The 20,311-nt window shown below is 43.8% G+C and overlaps 1 protein-coding gene across 1 annotated transcript in view; it reads left to right on the top strand.

Moving 5' to 3' along the window:
- LOC132821661 (collagen alpha-4(IV) chain-like) overlaps window positions 1-20,311 on the top strand; it is a 266,111-nt gene that overhangs the window by 223,396 nt on the left and 22,404 nt on the right. Inside the window, exons 40-46 of the mRNA XM_060834370.1 lie at window positions 316-324; window positions 1,912-2,019; window positions 10,324-10,482; window positions 11,591-11,698; window positions 13,301-13,309; window positions 15,725-15,859; window positions 17,296-17,412. Coding sequence (XP_060690353.1) covers window positions 316-324; window positions 1,912-2,019; window positions 10,324-10,482; window positions 11,591-11,698; window positions 13,301-13,309; window positions 15,725-15,859; window positions 17,296-17,412 — 645 coding nt within the window. The remainder of the gene's footprint in view (window positions 1-315; window positions 325-1,911; window positions 2,020-10,323; window positions 10,483-11,590; window positions 11,699-13,300; window positions 13,310-15,724; window positions 15,860-17,295; window positions 17,413-20,311) is intronic.

The following is a 20,311-nucleotide window of genomic DNA, read 5'->3' as shown; positions in this document are numbered from 1 at the left end:
GAATATCCATTTGATCAGAGATTTAGATATTTCACCAGTTCTAACATTTTCCATTGATTAATTCTAACACTGATCAGTGAGAATATGACTAGACTTTACACTGTTCATTGCACAGGAGGAGACAGGGATAGATATTTGTTAGTTCAGTTATTGCCTCGCATATTGTCACATCTTCATGTTATGTAGTAGAACCAAAGAAATCTGTGGCTGTGTATTAATTTGTGTCTCAATTTACTTGTTCACATTTCTCTTTGTCTAATTCCACCCCATGAATACTCGATGTTTCCTGTCACGGTCTTTGTGAACTGCCTCCAGGCCCCCCAGGTGAGCTCTTAATGATATGGATCAGTTGATGATTGATTGCAGATTAGTCAATCATGGAATTAATTTTGCCCGTGCTGCTTATTTGTGCGAGAGTTCTATCATTGCAAACTGCATTGGGTGATTTGCAGTCTCTTACTGGGAATTAGGAGAGAGGGAGGACTGCAGATGCTGGGGATCCAGAGTTGAGAGTGTGATGCTGGAAAAACACAGCAGGTCAGGCAGCATCCGAGGAGTAGGAGAATCGACATTTCGGGCATAAGTCCTTCATCACGATTTCCTCGACTTACTGGGAATTCCAACTCTCCCTTTGTTACTCTGATCTGTGATATTGATAGTATCCAAAGCTTTAACAAGCAATTTATCTAGAATTCCTCCCTGAGTGACGATGGGAAAATGGCACACTGAGAAAATATATTTATCAACTTCATTCAGGGTTTTTTTCCATCACACCTCTTCCCCAAACTTTATGCAAAACCAGCATTGTAGAATATTTTTCATGCTAAGGCTAAACTTATCTAAAGATAGTTTGAAATGTAAAGAGAATTCTCTCCTCACTGCCACAAGTTAAATCCACACAAAATGTGGATTCAACTCCTCCCCTGATTGAGGTTACCATGAAAGACTCTCCTTCTCAAACTCTTCCTTCACCTAAGTTATGGTGACCCTCAGGTCACCCTCAGACCACCAATCATCTCGGTCTCTAATGAGAGAGCAGCCTTGTGATCCTCTAGGCCTATGATAAGATTAAGGCAGTAATTCACAATTATGTCAGAGAAGAGTTTTCTTATCAAGTCTAATGCTAACCTGCCCACTGAACTGATGTTGCGGACCTTTGCAAAGGTCTAGGTCGGCTTTGAAAAGTGTAGGCTAGTTTTAATTCACTTTGGCCTCACCCGTATCTGGGTCTCGTGCTAAGCTTGAAGCTACTTGGTTGTGTTTTTAGGACTCAGTTCCATGCTGCAATAATGGAGATGGGCAGATGGCCTGTAATGGTGGTCAAGAATCAGGTAAATATATGCCACAATCCCATGGCTGGTGAATTATCCACATTGGACTTTTAACTCATGGTGTGTCACTTTCTCTGGCTTTTCCTGGTGCCTTCTCTGCTTCTCTGATGATCTTTCGTTCTTTCAATGATGTATTCTTACTTTGATTATTACTCCCAACATGACATGTTAAGGAGAGTGGGCAATTGAGAGCTGATTCTCCCTAGATTTCTGAGCAGCCTGTCAGTGTGTGGTAGAAGATGCCTCCTCAAGCACTGAACAGCAGCTCTCTGCAATATTAAATCGTTCCCTTAAACTTCTGAACAACTAATTAAAGCAGTTAGCAAAATAAAAAATCTAGACTTCAATCAACTGATCCTGACATAACGTTTGAAATATCGGAAGAAGAGAAGATTGAGAAATACCATTGGGTGGATAAGCAGCTCTTGTAAGATTTAGGATTGTGTAGCAGTTTGGATAACTTATGGATATATTGTCAATATCTATGAACAGTAGCAATAATGTAACTGGTTATTGAAGGACTTTAATTACTAATGTCATTATTCTCAGTAAGTCCAATAAATCTGTGTCAAAAATGTAGGTGTACGTGGGCCACCGGGACCTCCAGGTAAAAGAGGACCATCTTGTGATGTTCAGTCAACTGGACCACCAGGAGATGAAGGACCACCAGGTTTTGATGGCCCACCAGGTATGAGAATTTTAGCCAAGTCAGTAATCATAAAGATACTCTTTATGTCTTTACTCAGCGGGTTGTGAGTTCATGGAATGCCCTGCCAGTAGCAGTGGTGGACTCTCCCTCTTTATGGTCATTCAAGCGGGCATTGGATAAGCATATGGAGGTTATTGGGCTAGTGTAGGTTAGGTAGGCTTTGGTCGGCGCAACACCGAGGGCCGAAGGGCCTGTACTGCGCTGTATTTTTCTATGTTCTATACCTAAATGAATTTGTATAATATTAATTTTACTCACCATCCAGCCAACTGCTTCGAGAAGAAAGGGGGAAATTTTAACGTACCCTGTCAGGAAACTGATGGGGTTAAATTAACTGCCTCCTGCTGGCGTAGCTGAATGTGAGGTGAGTGGGGGTCAGGTAAGATAGAGGGGTGGCCTGTTGCCATGGGTGGCATGGTGGCACAGTGGTTAGCACTGCAGTCTCACAGCGCCAGAGACCCGGGTTCAATTCCCACCTCAGGCAACTGTCTGCGTGAAGTTTGCACGTTCTCCCCGTGTCTGCGTGGGTTTCCTCCGGGTGCTCCGGTTTCCTCCCACAGTCCAAAGATGTGCGGGTCAGGTGAATTGGCCATGCTAAATTGCCCGTAGTGTTAGGGGGATAGGTCGGTGTGGACTTGTTGGGCTGAAGGGCCTGTTTCCACACTGTAAGTAATCTAATCAAATCAAATTCTCCCCAGACAGAGGCTGTTTTACACCTCTCCCAACCCCCACCTTGTCCCTGCCCCCTCTTGTGGAGGGAGGTGGGCAAAGGATGGGGGGGGGGGAGCCTCCTCACCATTCCTGCTGAAAACCCCAGACTCACCCAGCTCGAGTACCAGCTTCCTCCTCTCTGGGGACTTGCTTATAGTGTCAACCCTGGGTGGGCACGATACTCCCCTGCCGATGGTGAAACTACACAGCTGGTGTCGGGCAGCTATTCCAGCTTTGAACCAAATGCTTCTTTCTGGACTGGAACTTTAGATCTAAAACTCTTAATGCTGAGGAATATTATTTCCTAACTTAACTTCTCTCCCTTGGAGAAACTGTTTCATTCATTCAAATTTGACCAAGATGTCTGTGAGCTGAAACTAAGAGTTTTTTTTTGTAGATATTTTTATTGAAATTTAACAATTTTGCAAATTTACAAAAATAAATAAAACTCTCAAATACAAACATTGATGTACAATTAAATCATATATACAATAGTCATAATTTAACAAAGAAAAGAGAAAGAAAGAAAAAAAAAGAAAAAAAAAGAAACGAAAAAAGAAAGAAAAAAAAAAACTCAACTTTCTACTAATCTAACCTATAACTAACCAGAGTGTATACCTAAGTCTCTTACATGCTCGGAATGTATAAACATCAAATATAATAAAACCCGTATTCGCGCAGGATTCCTCTCCCAAGGGGCCCCGGAGCAGCCCGGTCTGAAATCTTCACTAAATAAAAGCCCTTGTTAGGATAGCCGAAATATCTGCATTTATATAATTCAAAAAGGGCTGCCATATTTTATAAAATAATTCAGTCTTTCGGTGCACCATATTTGTGAGGAAGTCAAGGGGGATATATTCCATAATTAATCTGTGCCAATTTGAAAGTCCAGGGGGGCCCTCAGCCACCCAGTTCACCAAAATATTTTTCCTTGCACAGAAAGAGAGAATAGAAAATAGTCTCTTCCCATGCATATCCAGAGATGAGAGGTTCGAAAAGCCCAAAAGGAGAGATACAGGGTCCACCCTAATTTCCGTTCCTAAAATTTCTGTCAGGGTATTTGCCACTTTAGTCCAGTATCTGCGGATTTTCTGACAAGTCCACAGACAATGTACAAGAGTACCCATCTCTATTTTGCATTTGGGACACATTGGAGATGCTCCTGCCTTAAATTTTGCCAGTCGAGCCGGAGCTATATGGGCCCTATGAAGTATCTTTAGTTGGATAGCCTGAGTTCTGTTACAGATAGCAATTCTTCTAGCATTTTCCCAAATGTCATTCCACATATCCTCAGAGATTTCTAGCCCCAAGTCCTGCTCCCATGTTTTAAGCAGGTCATCCATGTCTCCTGAGACTCCATCATGTAGCAAATGGTATATAGTACTAACGGAGGATGCCCCCGCTGGTCGTAAGACATTACGTTCTCTGTCTGATTTATAAAGACTATCTATTAATGTAGTCTTCCTCTGTATATAATCTCGAACTTGGAAGTATCGAAAGAGATCCCCATTAGGTATTCCGAATTTCAGACGCAGCTGCTCAAAGGATATCAGGATCCCATCTTTAAATAGGTCCCCTAAGCATGGGATGCCCCTGGATCTCCAGAGTTTAAAGGTGGCATCTGTAATCCCCGGTTGGAATCCCCATGCGCCTACTATTGGTGCATGGGGGGATGTTTTATGTGAGTTACCCTCATTTTGCCGCATTATATTCCAGGCCTTAATTGTGTTTAATATTATGGGATTTTTACAGTGGTCTGTAATGATTTTCCTCTTATCTGAAAATAAAAGGTTAATAAGTGGGTACTTTACTTGGGAGGCTTCGATATCCAGCCAAATTGATTGTGGATCAGATGAAACCCAATCAGCTATGTAACTTAGTAGGGAGCTTAACTGATATTTCCTAAAGTCTGGGAAGTCCAGTCCTCCCCTTGCCTGTGGAAGCTGTAGCTTCTTCAGCTTAATAAGGGGCCGTCTATGGTTCCAAATAAAGGAGCCCAACCAGCCATATAATTTACGTAGGGCTAGCCTTGGCAGCATCAGCGGGAGCATTCTCATAGGATATAAGAGACGGGGCAGAACATTCATTTTAATTAATGCTATTCTCCCTAGCCAGGAAATCGGAAGGTCTCTCCATCGCTGGAGGTCCTGCCTTATCCTTTCCATTAATTGTACAAAATTAGCCCTATACAGCTGATCAAATACTGGCGTGATAAAAATACCTAAATATAAGAAGCCCTCCAGGGACCAACGGAAGGGAAAAGGGGATCCGTCCATTAAGTGGGGTATCATAGCCAGACCACCCATTGGCATGGCTTCCGATTTTGAAAAATTAATTTTATAGCCTGAGAATGCACTAAATGTATTAATAACTTGAATTAGACGAGGCACTGACATTAAAGGATTACTGAGGAATAAGAGAACGTCATCTGCATAGAGGGTAATTTTGTGTTTACCTGTACCAATCCTCGGGGCCGTTATATTAGGATCAGTCCGGATGGCTTCTGCTAATGGTTCGATTATCAGTGTAAACAACAATGGTGAGAGAGGACATCCTTGACGGCAGCCCCTACCCACACTGAAGCCATCCGATCTTAACCCATTAGTAATAACAGCTGCTTTGGGGTCATTATACAATGTTGAAACCCATTTGGTAAACACCTGTCCAACGCCAAACCTTTCCAATGTGTAAAATAAATATGACCATTCAACCCTATCAAATGCCTTTTCCGCATCCAATGAAATTACTACTCCTGGTATCTTTCCCTGATGACAGGCTTGGATCATATTCAAGACCCTTCTGATATTATTGGATGATCTGCGGCCCTTAATAAATCCCGTCTGGTCCTCCTTTATAATATATGGCAGTACCCTTTCTAGTCTTAGTGCTAACATTTTTGAGAGAATTTTAAAGTCTACATTTAGTAAGGATATTGGTCTGTAAGATGCACAATCTTCTGGGTCTTTTCCTTTTTGAGGATAAGAGAAATATTTGCTTCTTTCAGCGTGGGCGGGAGACAGACCTGACTATGCGCAAAATTATACATATCCATAAGTGGGTCAACCAATATTCCTGTAAATTCTTTATAGAATTCAGCTTGAAAACCATCCGGGCCCGGTGCTTTTCCGCTCTGAAGTTGCCTAATTGCCTCAAGTATTTCTTGGACTGTTAAAGGGGTATTTAGGGCCGACACCTGTTCCGGAGTCAGGCCCGGGAAGGTCAAATTTTTAAAAAATGACTGCATCCTCCTAATCCTATCTTCACAATCCTGCGATCTATATAGTTCAGAATAAAATTCTTTAAAGGTCGCATTGATCTTTTTATGATCATGAGTCAGGGTACCTGTACTTTCCTTGATGGTCGGAATAGTTTGAGGGGCTTTCTTTTTCTTTGCAAGAAATGCTAAGTATCTACCCGGTTTGTTGCCATATTCATATAATCTTTGTTTCGCAAATAATATTTCCCTTTTAGCCGTTTGAGTAAGCGCGGTGTTTAAAGCTGTCCTAAGAGCTGTAATCCTCTGCAATTTTGTGATAGAAGGTCTATCAGCGTATGCTGTTTCGGCTGCTTTTAGGCGAACTTCGAGCAGACGCTGTTGCTCTCCCTTCATTTTCCTCTGGGTCGCTGAATAGGAGATGATCAAACCTCGTGCATAAGCTTTGATGGTCTCCCACATCATTGACGGATTGCTAGCCGTACCAGTATTAATTTCTAAAAACGTTTTAAGTTCTTGGGAGAAGTACTTTAAAAATTTGCTATCTTTTATCAGGAAGGGGTCCATACGCCAATGCCGAGCAGATGTCCCATTGTTCTTTACCTTAGTTTCCATGTATACAGCGGCATGGTCAGAGATTGCTATAGTACCTATTTTACAGGTTGCTATAGAGTTTAGAAAAATCAATGGGGCAAAAAACATATCAATTCTTGTGTGACATTTATGTGGATTAGAGTAGAAAGAAAAATCTCTACCCTGTGGATGGAGACATCTCCATACATCTACCAATCCTAATTCTTTATTCAGGTCCGCCAGTTGTCTAGATCTGGGAGATACTCCAGCGGCACTCTTGGGAATCCTGTCTATTTCCGGATCCATAATACAATTAAAGTCTCCCCCTATAATTGTATGACGGGCACCAAAGGCCATCAGTTTTGAAAAAGCTTCCGTTATGAATTTAAAGGAGTGTGCCGGGGGGCAGTATACATTTAAGATCCCATATTCCTCTCCATTTATGAGGGCTTTAATCAAAATATATCGTCCAGATTCGTCTTTTATCTGATTTAGAATTTTCAAAGGGAAGTTCTTCCGGACAAGGATAACGACTCCCCTGCTTTTTGAATTAAAAGAGGAAAAAAAGGCCTGATCAAATCCGCCCTGTCGTAATTTTAAGTGTTCTTTATCCGACAGGTGTGTCTCCTGTAGGAGAGCTATATCAACTCTCTCCTTCTTAAGATTTGATAATATTTTCTTCCTTTTAACTGGCGAATTACTCCCCCTGACATTCCAGGTGCACCACTTAACCGACTGTTCAGCCATAATCATCTGGACAGATCCGAGACCCCTCGGGAGGGGAAACCCTATCTAGAACATCCCGAGCATGGAGCATACAAGATTTACAAAAGTAAAGATTCTCTGATACACTCAAAACAATATAACAAAAAACTCTTTCTAAGTATAAAAAATATAAAACATTCCGAATTGGAGATTTTCTCCCTTGTTCCCAGGGAGCGTCACTTCCTCTCCCACAGTCCATCTTACCCTCTTCCAACCAGTGCCCCACCCTTGACCCAGGTGTTCCTCAATAAAATGAGGAGAATTCAAATATAATATAAAGCTAGAGTTAACAGTGAACACCCCACCCCCACCCACACCCACATCTAAATATATTTGGGAATATTAATACCATATATAACTATAAGATTACAATCTCAACACGTAATACTTAAATATAATACCACAAAATAACAGGGGAAAGAAAAACAACCCCGCTCCTAAAAACAGAAGTAAAATAGAATAAGGTAACCACCTCCCCCCATCAACATTAACCAAACGCCCCAACATATATATATAAACACATACATACACACATAGGGGGAAAGATAAGAAAAGATGAAGGGATGTAAACCAAAATAATGGGAAAGGCAGACCAGCGTCCACAATCTCTTACAGCTTATTTAAGAGAGTCCAAGAATTCCTTAGCCTTCTCCGGTGATCCGAAGTTATATATGGATCCTTCGTGGCTAAGGCGTAGCGTCGCTGGATATTGTAAGGAGTACTGGATATTTAAGTCCCTTAAACGCTTCTTTGCCTCATCGAATGCCTTCCTCTTTTGGACCAAAGCTGGGGAGAAGTCCTGGAACAACATGATCCTGGATCCTTTGTGGGTCATAGCTTGGGGATCTTTTCCCAGATTTCTTGAGGCTTCCAGGAGCATCTGTCTCTCCCTATAGCTCTGCAGCTGGAACAGGACCGGGCGTGGGCGCTGGGTTGAGCCGGGCCCACGTACTGTGACCCGGTAGGCCCATTCTACCCTTACCTGGCCTGATCCATTATGCAGATTTAAAAGTTGTGGCAGCCAATGCTCTAAGAATGCTGTCAGCTGACCTCCCTCTTCCTGCTCGGGCAGGCCCAACAACCGAATATTTTTTCTACGACATCGATTTTCGAGGTCATCAATGTGGTTTTCTAGGTTCTGGACTCGATTCTTGAGAAAACGGATGTGGTCGGCTGTTGATTTTATCGCAGTCTCTGAGGCTGCGGCCTTCGACTCCACCTCTCTGACTCGGCACTCCAATTCCTGAATGTCTCTGCCCTGCTTCTGCAGCTCGGCTGATAGTGCTTCTCTGCTCTGCCGAGACTCATCGATAAAAGCATCAATCTTCACCTCCCACCTGGCAAACATCTCCTCAAAGCTCATCTTCATTGGTAACTCTCCTGAAGTAGCTGAAGACACCTTTGTTGCAGATGAAGAGGGAGAGGGTGGGGGAGGGGTCCCTGCTTTCTTAGAGCCGCCTGTTCCCTTCCCTTTACTCATTTTCCAGCTAGTATTAGACTATTTAAATGTACTAATAGGTAACTATTTAAGGTTAACAACTATTATAAATGGTTTAGTGAGTGTGGTGGGGGTGGATAGCCCACTTTTCCCAAGTTTTGGGTAGAGCACTGTGGACTCAGTCTTGCTGGGTCGCCGCCATCTTGGATCCCCCGAAACTAAGAGTTTTAAGCTTTAGGTTTTTCCCTCGGCAAAGAAATCCAATTCCTGATCCTTCAACCCAAAGCAAGTTCATGCTTTTCAATGTTCCCTCTGTCTACTTGCAAAACTCTTCCAATGCAAAAAATCCTATTACCATGACAGGAAATCTCCCTCTCTCAGTCTCTCCATCTCTCTCTCTCTCTGTCCCTCTCCCTGTCTCTCCATCTCTTTGTCTATCGCCATCTTTCTCCCTGTCTCTCTCCCTGTCTCTCCTTCTCCCTGTCTCTCCTTCTCCCTGTCTCTCCTTCTCTGTCCCTCTCCCTGATTCTCCATCTCTCTGTCTCTCTCTCTCTGTCCCTCTCCCTGTCTCTCCATCTCTCTCTCTCTCTCTCTCTCTCTGTCCCTCTCCCTGTCTCTCCTTCTCTCTGTCTCTCTCTCTGTCTCTCTCGCTAGTTTAAAAAATAGCATGGTTTCAGAAATACTGACAAGTTAATCATTAAAACCAAGTGAAATCCAGACTCTAAAATAAAGCTCTGGTTCGTTCTGCCAATGATTTTAAAAATCAGTGTCTTTCTGCTTCCAACCCTTCAGCTGCTGTCCTGAAATTCCTCCCAAAGATCTCCACTGTCTTCCTCCCCTGGGTGAAGTTGATCGTCATCCTGTTGAAAGTGTTGCACTTTCTTCCTCCTTCTCACTCCTACGCAGATTCTTGTATCTCTGACTGTTTCTCCTCTTGAAGAGATTCTCTTGATGCACCCTCGATATCCACATGGGCCTCCATTACCTCCAACCTCCATCTACCTATCACCTTCCCAGCTATTTTCCCCTCCCCCCGGCCCCATCTTCAGCTTCCTGTTTATCTCACAATCCCCTCCCCCCCCCCTCCACATTCCTGAGGAAGGGCTTATACCTGAAATGTTGACTCTCCTGCTCCTCGGATGCTGCCTGATCAGTTGTCCTTTTCCAGCACCACTCTTTTCAACTCCATTTAATGTTGTTGTATAGCTGTTCTGCATGGACAATGACAGAACAGTAAGATCAGGAGAGGGAGACCCATGGAACTTTGCTTCAATAGTTTAGATTAGAGTGGTGCTGGAAAAGCACAGCAGTTCAGGTATCATCCGAGCAGTAACTGCTCCTCATATGCTGCCTGACCTGCTGTGCTTTTTCCAGCACCACTCTAATCTAAATTCTGGTTTCCAGCATCTGCAGTCCATGTTTTTACCACTTCGCTTCAATATACAGCATGAGATTACAGCACCAGCCTTGTCAAATGTACATGGTGGATCCTGTCTATAGATATCCATATAGATTACATTGTCTTCATTCTCCGATGACATTCCTAATCTTTTATGTATGTTCATTCACCTTGCTTTTGTAGGTCCTTCTGGTTTCCCCGGTGACCCAGGGCTGCCTTCCTTGCCGTTTCCAGGGGATCCTGGTGATCCGGGCCGACCGGGTCAACCTGGTGCTCGAGGTCCCCCTGGAGAGCAGGGGCCATGTGGCCACCATGGTCTTCCAGGGCCACCAGGTCCAAAAGGTATTCTCAAAACACGAGGTTTCAGGGATGGGTTTGATGTTTCAGTGATTTGTTGGTCTTGGATTGTCCCATAAGAAATACCAAGTGTTAAAATATCCAGAGCTCAATCCCATTAAAATGGAAATAGTTGCAGAAGCAGAAACTTCCAAATAATAAATTCTTACTTTGATGGATAGGTTCTGGAGATTGATTACAATTATAATAAGACATTATTTAAGTCTTTTTCTCCCCACAGAACCATAGATACTTGCAACATCAACATACAAGACTGGGGCTGTGTTCCTTAGAGCGGAGGACATTGGGAGGGAATGTGATTGAGATGTAAAACATGATGTGGGGTAGAGACAGTGTAGACAGGAAGAAATGCAATTAAAATTTCTATTTAGCCATTTCTACTTCTGTGGTGATTCATCCATTAACTCAGGCCGTTCTCCATAGCTGTAACAAATACCTTTTAGAACATCTCCTATTTCTTTCACTCTATATAATCAAACATCATCCTTTATGTAATCATTTCTTGTTACCTGATTGCAATGAGGATCGGTGACACAGCGGTTAGCACCGCTGCCTCACAGCGCGAGAGACCCGGGTTCAATTCCCGCCTCAGGCAACTGTACATTCTCCCCGTGTCTGCATGGGTTTCCTCTGGGTGCTCCTGTTTTCTCCCACAGTCCAAAAACATGCAGGTTGGGTAAATTAGCCATGCTAAATTGCCTGTAGTGTTAGGTGAAGGGGTAAATGTATGGGGTGGGTTGGTGGTTGGTGTGGACGTGTTGGGCCGAAGGGCCTGTTTCCGCACTGTAGGGAATCTAATCTAATCTAATCATAATCACACTCAGTGCATACCATGAATCTTCCCAGTGCTACCAAACATCTCTATTTTCGGTGGTTGGTGCGGACTCCAACGAGCATCACTCACTTGACACAAATGTAGTTAATGTTAAAAATATCCTGTCCAACTGCACTTGAAGACTGAATACCCTTGATTCTGAATTCTCCTCCAACTGTTCTCAGTTCAAACATTCTTTATAAATATTGAAATGATAGCACTATATTTCTCGTTTTCTAATTTTGCAGTCACCATTCCCTGTTCTTGTTTATTATGAAGGTGTAATGGGTGACCAGGGCTTCGCTGGTTTCCCTGGGATTGATGGACCATCAGGAGTTCCAGGTGACCGAGGTGACCGTGGCTGTGTTGGTGCACCAGGACCTCAAGGTCAGCTTCCTTTTAATCACCTTCTCAAGTGATAGGAATTTATTAGAATAATGTGACAGTAATTCCATAAAACTCCTCTGTCATTACAATCAATACTTATCTGAAAATGCTCATGTAAATCTGGAGATACTGCAAGTTCTCATAAAGTTTCTTCAATACAATAGATAGAATATTGACCTGGAGTAAATAGCTTACATGACAGATTACCTATAGAATTGGGAATCAATCATTTTCCCTCTGTTGTATTTGCTACATCATCAGAAATAAATTTCCTATTTAATAATGTCAGAAGGATTCATTTAAAATCAGCAGAGTTTACATTCCTGATGTCTGCCTCAGAGAAAGGGAGTGTTGGTAGATTGTGTGGTGGGAGGGAGGGAGAAGTGTCACAGTGATCTGACTGATGTTTGAGCTGCACTGGGGGAGTATTAGGGACATCTGACCCCACCCTTTAACCATAATTAGGAAATGGCACTCAGGTGACTCGAAGATTCATGACATTGTAAAAAGAGAATGTAATAGTGCTCCAAAATAACAAAATACCCCAATAAACGAATATTGAATTAGAAGTTCTGGGAAACATTTGATGCATACTAATGTATGCAATATTATTTAATATTGATTTGGAGATGCTGATGTTGGACTGGGATTTACAAAGTTAAAAATCACACAACACCAGGTTATAGTCCAACAGGTATAATTGACAACCACCTGATGAAGGAGCAGCGCTCTGAAAGCTGGTGCTTCCAAATAAACCTGTTGGACTATCACCTGGTGTTGTGATTTTTAACTTTACTTAATATTTTAATAATTAGCTGTCATTTAAAAGAAAACCAAAATTATTATCAAACTCCACAAGAACATTAACAAATTTAACAGTATTTATTGATCAACAAATACTGCAATTTCTTGTCAAATGTCCTATCTATTGTAGAATTCCAATAATATTTCATGACCCATGTGATCATTCCTTCCCCCATTTCTACCTGCTTTATCTCTGGGATGTCTTGCCACAATTTTTAAAATTTTCATTGAACAAGTTTTAAGGTAGAACTTGGCTTCAACTGCAAGACGTGCGGTGGATATTATTAAACCCCTTTCTAATCTGAGTGTTGGAATTTTCAATTTTCTTTCCATTCCAATTTCCATGTTTCAAGAACTACAATGGTCTGAATTCATTTAGATTGTGAAATTTGTGCCCCCGGCCTCACTTTTATTAGATCTTTCAACTTATACCTCATCCCTGGTTTAGCATGGTTTAATGTGAACAGTTGAGCTGCTCTTTGAGAATGGATATTGGAAAATTTTCCTCATGATGGGGAAGTGATGGGCTTTCATTTAGAACATCTAGTCTTCCTGTGCCCAAACCTCTCCAAGTATAGAACAGCATGTATTATCACTAATTAATTTCCCATGTTTCTCCTCTTTTCTCCTTAGCAATCTGGATTCATGTTTGTAACTTTTATTCTGTAATTTATGTCGAAATTTCTGATTGATGAATTGTTTTAAGATATTATCATCAGGATGTTTGAATTAATTCTTACTTTTTATTGATCTCTATTCCTATGTTCTCTACCGTCGCTGGATTTGTGTCTTTCTCAGGTGATCCAGGTGAGCTTTGCTAAACAGCAATATTTTCATTGATTTAATGACCTTCAACAACATTATAAAACATACAAGGCACTTTGCAGGCATGCTAACAAACAAAATTTGACACAGAGCTACATAAGACCCATGAGGGAAATTTTAAGGAACGTTTTGAGGAGAGAGAGAGAATTAAAGGAGGGCAGAGATTTAAATATGCAATCCCAAAAATTAGCGACCAGTTTGGTGAAGGCCTGGCCAAGAATAGTTAAAAATTTAAAAATGTCAATTGACAAAAGTTCAGATTTGAAGGAATGCTAGAGATCCTGGTGGATTTTCGGGCTGGAGGAGGTTACAGAGATATAGAGTAATGAGGCCGTTGGGAGATTTGTAAACAAGGATGAGAGTGTTAAAATGAAGACATTGCTTAACCAAGAGCCATTGTAGTCAGTGAGTAAAGGGTTGATGGGACATACAACGTACTGCCTGATAGGATACAGACAACAGAGGTTTAGATAAAGTCAAGTTTGTAAAGCCCACAAAACATGATAGGGGAGCATTGGAACAATCAAGTCTAGGGCTCACAACAGTATTCAGCAGGTATTCAGTGTTAGGTGTGTTATGTGGAGGTGGTAGTAGGTAGGCATGTAGGTTGGCTAGTTCAGCATCATAGAATGACCTGGGAGAGGAATGCAGAGTGTAGCTATGGAACAGTTTATGACATGGACTGAAGGTACTGGCTACAGTTTTCCCAGTATTTAGTTGGAGGAAATTTCTGCTCATTTAATCCTGACTGTCAACCAGGAGGGATAGCTAAGGAGGAGGAATTGAGATGCAGACTGAAGACAGAGCTAACCTGATAATTAAATGGTAAACACCGTGGTTCTTACAGATATGTGAGCCCCTGCTCTGTGCAGCTTCATTTGTGGGAACTTTTAATTATTTTGTTGGAATGGCTTTGCCCAGAGAGCTGGCAGATACATTGCGAATGGAGCTTAATGGTTTTACACCTCCCCAAAACTCCTCTCTATTGACCTGAAAGAAAAACACATTTGGACAGACGTACAACTAGTGACTAACTAACCCCGTCTGGTAGCACTCTGAAAAGATACATTTGGTCAAAATTCCATCTTTTAAATGGAAACAATTGTGCACAAATTGAATGTGTGAAAAAGTGTACTGTTTTTAGCCCCTTGTTTCTTTAGCATTTGAAGCCAATGCTGCTAGGGTCTCCTGCCTTGTCCTTCAGGACTTAGATTCTTAAAATGGAAGAACTAGGAGCAGGATGAGGCCAATCAGCTTCCTGAGCCCACTCCATCATTTAACATGGTCTTGGCTGATCTCATCCCAGCCCCAACTCCACTTTACTGCCTGTTTTCCATAACCTTTCAACCTGTTCCTAATTTAACATCTGTTGGTCTCCTTCTTACATTTATTCAATGTCCCAGCATCAACTGCATCCTGGGGGAATGAATTCCACAGATACTTGAGAGAAGTAATTTCTCCTCAGCTCTGATTTAAATCTGCGACACGCTATCCCAAAACTATCACTTCTCGTTCTGGATTGCCACACATGAGGAAACATTTTCTCAACATCTACTTTGTCAATTCCCTCTACTATATCATATACATTAATTACATCTTCTCTTATTCACTGTAGGGAGTATCTGTCTAAACGGCTCATTCTCTCTTCATATGACAAACACCCCCATCTCTGGACTCAACCTTGTGAGCTTTCTCTGAACTGGCTCCAATGCAACCACATCTTTCCTCGGAGTGATGGGGCCTAACCGGTACTCAGTACTCCAAGTGCACAGTCACTAATGTCTTGTGCAGCTGCAACATCACATTAGGGCGGCACGGTGGCACAGTGGTTAGCACTGCTGCCTCACAGCGCCAGAGACCCGGGTTCAATTCCCGCCTCAGGCGACTGACTGTGTGGTGTTTGCACGTTCTCCCCGTGTCTGTGTGGGTTTCCTCCGGGTGCTCTGGTTTCCTCCCACAGTCCAAAGATGTGCGGGTCAGGTGAATTGGCCATGCTAAATTGCCCGTAGTGTTAGGTAAGGGGTAAATGTAGGGGTGTGGGTGGCGGGTTGGTGTGGACTTGTTGGGCCGGAGGGCCTGTTTCCACACTGTAAGTAATCTAATCTCTACCTTAATACATTATTCCTTTAAGAATATATGCTAAAAATTCCATTTGTCTTCCTTATTACCTGCTGTACCTACATGCACAGAGACACCAAGATCCCCCTGCACTGAAGTAGGTGTGAGTGACCATTTACTATTGGATCAGAAATTTTAATTATTTGCAATCCTCGGGTAACTGCCTCTATGAACGTGCACAAGTTACAATGACAAATAATTTGTTGAAGCATATCAAAGTTTTACATGACATTTTGAGTCCATTAATTAATGGCTTATTTATTATTTGGTAATCTGTAGGCCCACCTGGTACAATCATTACAGATGGTGAAATGGATAAAAGTAATCTTCGAGGAGACTCAGGGGCCCCAGGACCCAGTGGCTTTCCAGGACCACCAGGATCACCTGGAACTCCTGGCCCCGGTGGCCCGACAGGTATTGCATGGGAGTGTCTTACATCAAGTCGTATGTGGCCAAGTGACTACACAAGAGAAGATGTAAGGGTTAATATCACATACCCATTTGCAGGTGTTTTTGAAGGTTAGCAGGTGGATAAATGGAGGCTAAAAGATTCTGGGGAAACTTCAGAACATAAAACCAGGAGGAATAGTTAAAGCAAATAGGGTTTAAGATAGAAATCTCATTACCTTGCTAATTGCTACTTTCTTTCATTTGGGACAAATCCAGTTTTAAGTTCATCTTGTGCCTTCAGTACGGACAGAGTGGTCTTTTTGGAACGCTGATAGGGGAGGGGAGGGAAATATATCTCTGGTGGTTGGTCTGTTTGGAGATGGCGGAAATGACAACAGATGACACGATGAATATGGAGGTTGGTGGGTGGTAGGTGAGGACCAGTGGGGTTCTGTCCTGGTGGCGATTGGAGGGGCGGGGTTCAAGGGCGGAGGTGCGGGAAGTAGAGGAGATGTGGTGGAAAGCATTGTCAACCACGTCAGGGGGGAAGTTGCGGTCTTTGAAGAAGGAGGCTGTATTGGAATTCGGTATTGGAACTGGTCCTCCTGGGAGCACATGCGGCGGAGACGAAGGAATTGGGAATATGGGATGGTGTTTTTACAGGGGGCAGGGTGGGAGGAGGTGTAGTCTAGGTAGCTGTGGGAGTCAGTTGGTTTATACTAAATGTCCGTGTTGATTCGGTCACCCGAGATAGAAATGGAGAGATCTAGGAAGGGGAGGGAGGAGTCTGAGACGGTCCAGGTAAATTTTCAGCACTGCCTACCAGGGGCAGTGTAACACGTGTTGTCATGTCATAGAATCCCTACAGAGTGGAAACAAGCCATTTGGCCCAACACTGACCCTCCAAAGAGCATCCCACTCAGACCCATCCTCCTATTCTATTCATGTAACCCTACATTTCCCATGATCATTACACCGAGCCTGCACATCCCTGAACACTATGGACAGTTTAGCATGACCATTCCACCCTAACCCGCACATCTTTGGACTGTGGGAGGAAACCAGAGTAGCCAGAGAAAACCCACACACTGGGAGAATGTGCAAACTCCACAAAAATAGTTGCCTGAGGGTGGAATTTAACCCAGGTTCCTGGCACTGTGAGGCAGCAGTGCTAACCACTGAGCGACTGTGCCACCCCTTCATAGAGTCAAACAGAAACAGACCCTTCAGTCCAACTTATCCATGGCAACCAGGTTTCCTAAACTAAATTAGTCCCACTTGCCTGCGTTTGGCCCATATCCCTCTAAACCTTTCCTACTCATTTACCTGCCCAAATGTCTTTTAATTTTTTTGTTCTCAAGATTAAAAACTAAGAAAGCAGATTACAGTTACTAATATTGATGAAGGACATTCCAACCATCGCAGCGTATCACAATATTCATGTCTCTGCACATCTACAGGACCCAAAGGCCAAAAGGGGGAACCGGGAAGGCCAGGAGCTGATGGCCCACCTGGTCCCTGTGGACCTCCAGGAGACATTGGTCCATCTGGGCGACAAGGAGTTCTTGGAGACCAAGGTAAGCACCAGGAGGGAGAGGGACACAGCAAGGCAGGCAGTATCAGGAGGGAGAGGGACACAGCATGGCAGGCAGTATCAGGAGGGAGAGGGACACAGCATGGCAGGCAGCATCAGGAGGGAGAGGGACACAGCAAGGCAGGCAGCATCAGGAGGGAGAGGGACACGGCAAGGCAGGCAGTATCAGGAGGGAGAGGGACACAGCAAGGCAGGCAGCATCAGGAGGGAGAGAGGGACACAGCAAGGCAGGCAGGATCAGGAGGGAGAGAGGGACACAGCAAGGCAGGCAGCATCAGGAGGGAGAGGGACACAGCAAGGCAGGCAGCATCAGGAGGGAGAGGGACACAGCAAGGCAGGCAGCATCAGGATGGAGAGGGACACAGCAAGGCAGGCAGTGTCAGGAGAGTCAAACTTGATGTTTTGGGTGTAACTCTTTGTCAGGACTGGAGGTGTGTTGGGGAAGCTGCAGATAAAGGAGGTGGCGGGGGCAGGGTGGTGAGGTGGGGATATGTGAAGACAGGTAGAGGGTACGACCTGATTGATCATTGGGAGGAATGATTCTGGTTGGTGGCAGGGAGCAGTGGAAGGGATGGGTGTGGGAAGGGATTTGACGGATGGGGAGAGAGGTTATTTGAAATTGGAGAACTCAGTGTTGAGTCCTCTGGGCTGTGGGCTGTCCAGGCAGAAGATGAGATGTTACTCCTTCAATTGATGCTGTGGTTTGTTCTGGCAATGGAGGAGGCCAAGGGTGGTCATGTCGGAAAAGGAGTGGGAAGGGGAATTAAAATGAGCGGCCACAGGGAGGTCTAGCCGACGTGGCCCAGCTGAAATGCTCGGTGAACCGTTTACTAAGTTTATGTTCGGTCTCCCCGATGTCGAGAAGGCCACATCAGGATCACCGGATACAGTAAACCAGGTTGGAGGAGAGGCAGGTGAACCTCTGACTCACCTGGAAGGACTGTTTGGGGCTCTGGATGGAGCTGAGGGGGGTGGTGTACCGCCAGGTTTTGCATTGGTTCTGGTCGTAGGGGAAGGTTCCTGCTGTGTTCAGGGGTGCCACAACTGAAGACGTATTCTCAGAGCAGAAAGTCTCCTGCTCCCTGGGACCAACTGGTCTCACAGCCATTTCTCCTTCATAACTGCTATTTGTCTAATGAATGAAAATTTTAAATTAAAATTAAAATTAAAATTACAACTCTAGTCCCACTTGCCAGCACCCGGCCCATATCCCTCCAAACCCTTCCTATTCATATACCCATCCAGATGCCTTTTAAATGTTGCATGTGTACCAGCCTCCACCACTTCCTCTGGCAGTCCATTCCATACACGTACCACCCTCTGTGTGAAAAAGCTGCCCCTTAGGTCTCTTTTATATCTTTCCCCTCTCACCCTAAACCTATGGCCTCTAGTTCTGGACTCCCCACCCTGTGGAAAAGATTTTGTCTATTTACCTTATCCAAGCCCCTCATGATCTTATAAACCTCTATAAGGTCACCCCTCAGCCTCTGACGCTCCAGGGAAAGTCCCAGCTTATTCAGCTTCTCCCTGTAGCTTAAACACAAGTTTCACAACTTCTTTCCTATAGAAGGGAGACAAGAATTGCATGCAGTATTCCAACACGGCCTAACCAATATCCTGTAGAGACACAACATGACCTCTCAACTCTTATGCTCAATGCACTGGCCAACAAAGGAAAACATATCAAATGCCTTCTTCACTATCCTGTCTATCTGCAACTCTACTTTCAAGGAACTACGAACCTGCACTCTAAGATCCTTTTGTTCAGCAACACTCCCCAGGACCTCAGCATTAAATGTACAAGCCCCGCCCTGATTTACCTTTTCAAAGTGCAGCACCTCACATTTACCTAAATTAAACACCATCTGCCACTCCTCGGCCCATTGGCCCATCTGATCAAGATCCCATTGTACTCTGAGGTAACCTTCTTGTCTACACCTCCAATTCTGGCGTCATCTACAAACGTACTAACTATACCTCCTATGTTCACATCCAAATCGTTTATATATATATGATGAAAAGCAGTAGACCCAGCACCGATCCTTGTGGCACACCACTGGTTCTTACAGCTGAAGGTCTCAAAGGGTATGAGGAGGAAGCAAGAACAGGGTACTAAAGTGGATGATTGGACATGGTCAGAGTGCATGGTGGACCGGCCCAAAGGGTATGAGGAGGAAGCAAGAACAGGGTACTAAGGTGGATGATTGGACATGGTCAGAGTGCATGGTGGACCGGCCCAAAGGGGCTAAATGGCCTCCTTCTGTTTCTATTTCCGAATTTTCTGTTTCCAATCAGCTCCTTCACCAACTGGCTATATGACACATAACAACAAGAACAAAGAAAATTTACAGCCCAAGAACAGGCCCTTCAGCCCTCCAAGCCACTGTCTAAACCTGTCACCAATTCCTAAGCATCTGTATCCCTCTGCTCCCCACCTACTCATGCATCTGTCCAGATGCATCTTAAATGAATCTACCATGCCTGCCTCTACCATCTCTGCTGGCAACGCGTTCCAGACACCCCCCACCCTCTGTGTGAAGGACTTGCCTCGTGTATCCCCTTTACACTTTCCACCTCTCACCTTGAAAGCATGACCTCTTGTTACTGAATCCTTCACCCTGGGGAAAAGCTTGTCTCTACCCACCCTGTCTATACCCTTCATGATTTTGTAAATCTCAATCAGTCCCCCCTCAATCTCCTCTTTTCAAATGAAAACAATCCTAACCTACTCAATCTCTCTTCATAGCTAGCACCTTCCATACCAGGCAACATCCTCGTAAACCTTCTCTGCACCCTCTCCAAAGTGTCCACATCCTTTTGGTAATGTGGCGACCAGAACTGTACACAGTATTCTAAATGCGGCCGAACCAATGTCTTGTATA

The sequence above is a fragment of the Hemiscyllium ocellatum genome, chromosome 13 (assembly GCF_020745735.1).
Source record: "Hemiscyllium ocellatum isolate sHemOce1 chromosome 13, sHemOce1.pat.X.cur, whole genome shotgun sequence".
Classification (NCBI taxonomy): Eukaryota; Metazoa; Chordata; class Chondrichthyes; order Orectolobiformes; family Hemiscylliidae; genus Hemiscyllium; species Hemiscyllium ocellatum.
Note: the sequence above shows the minus strand (reverse complement) of the source record. Positions and strands in the feature narration are given on the sequence as shown.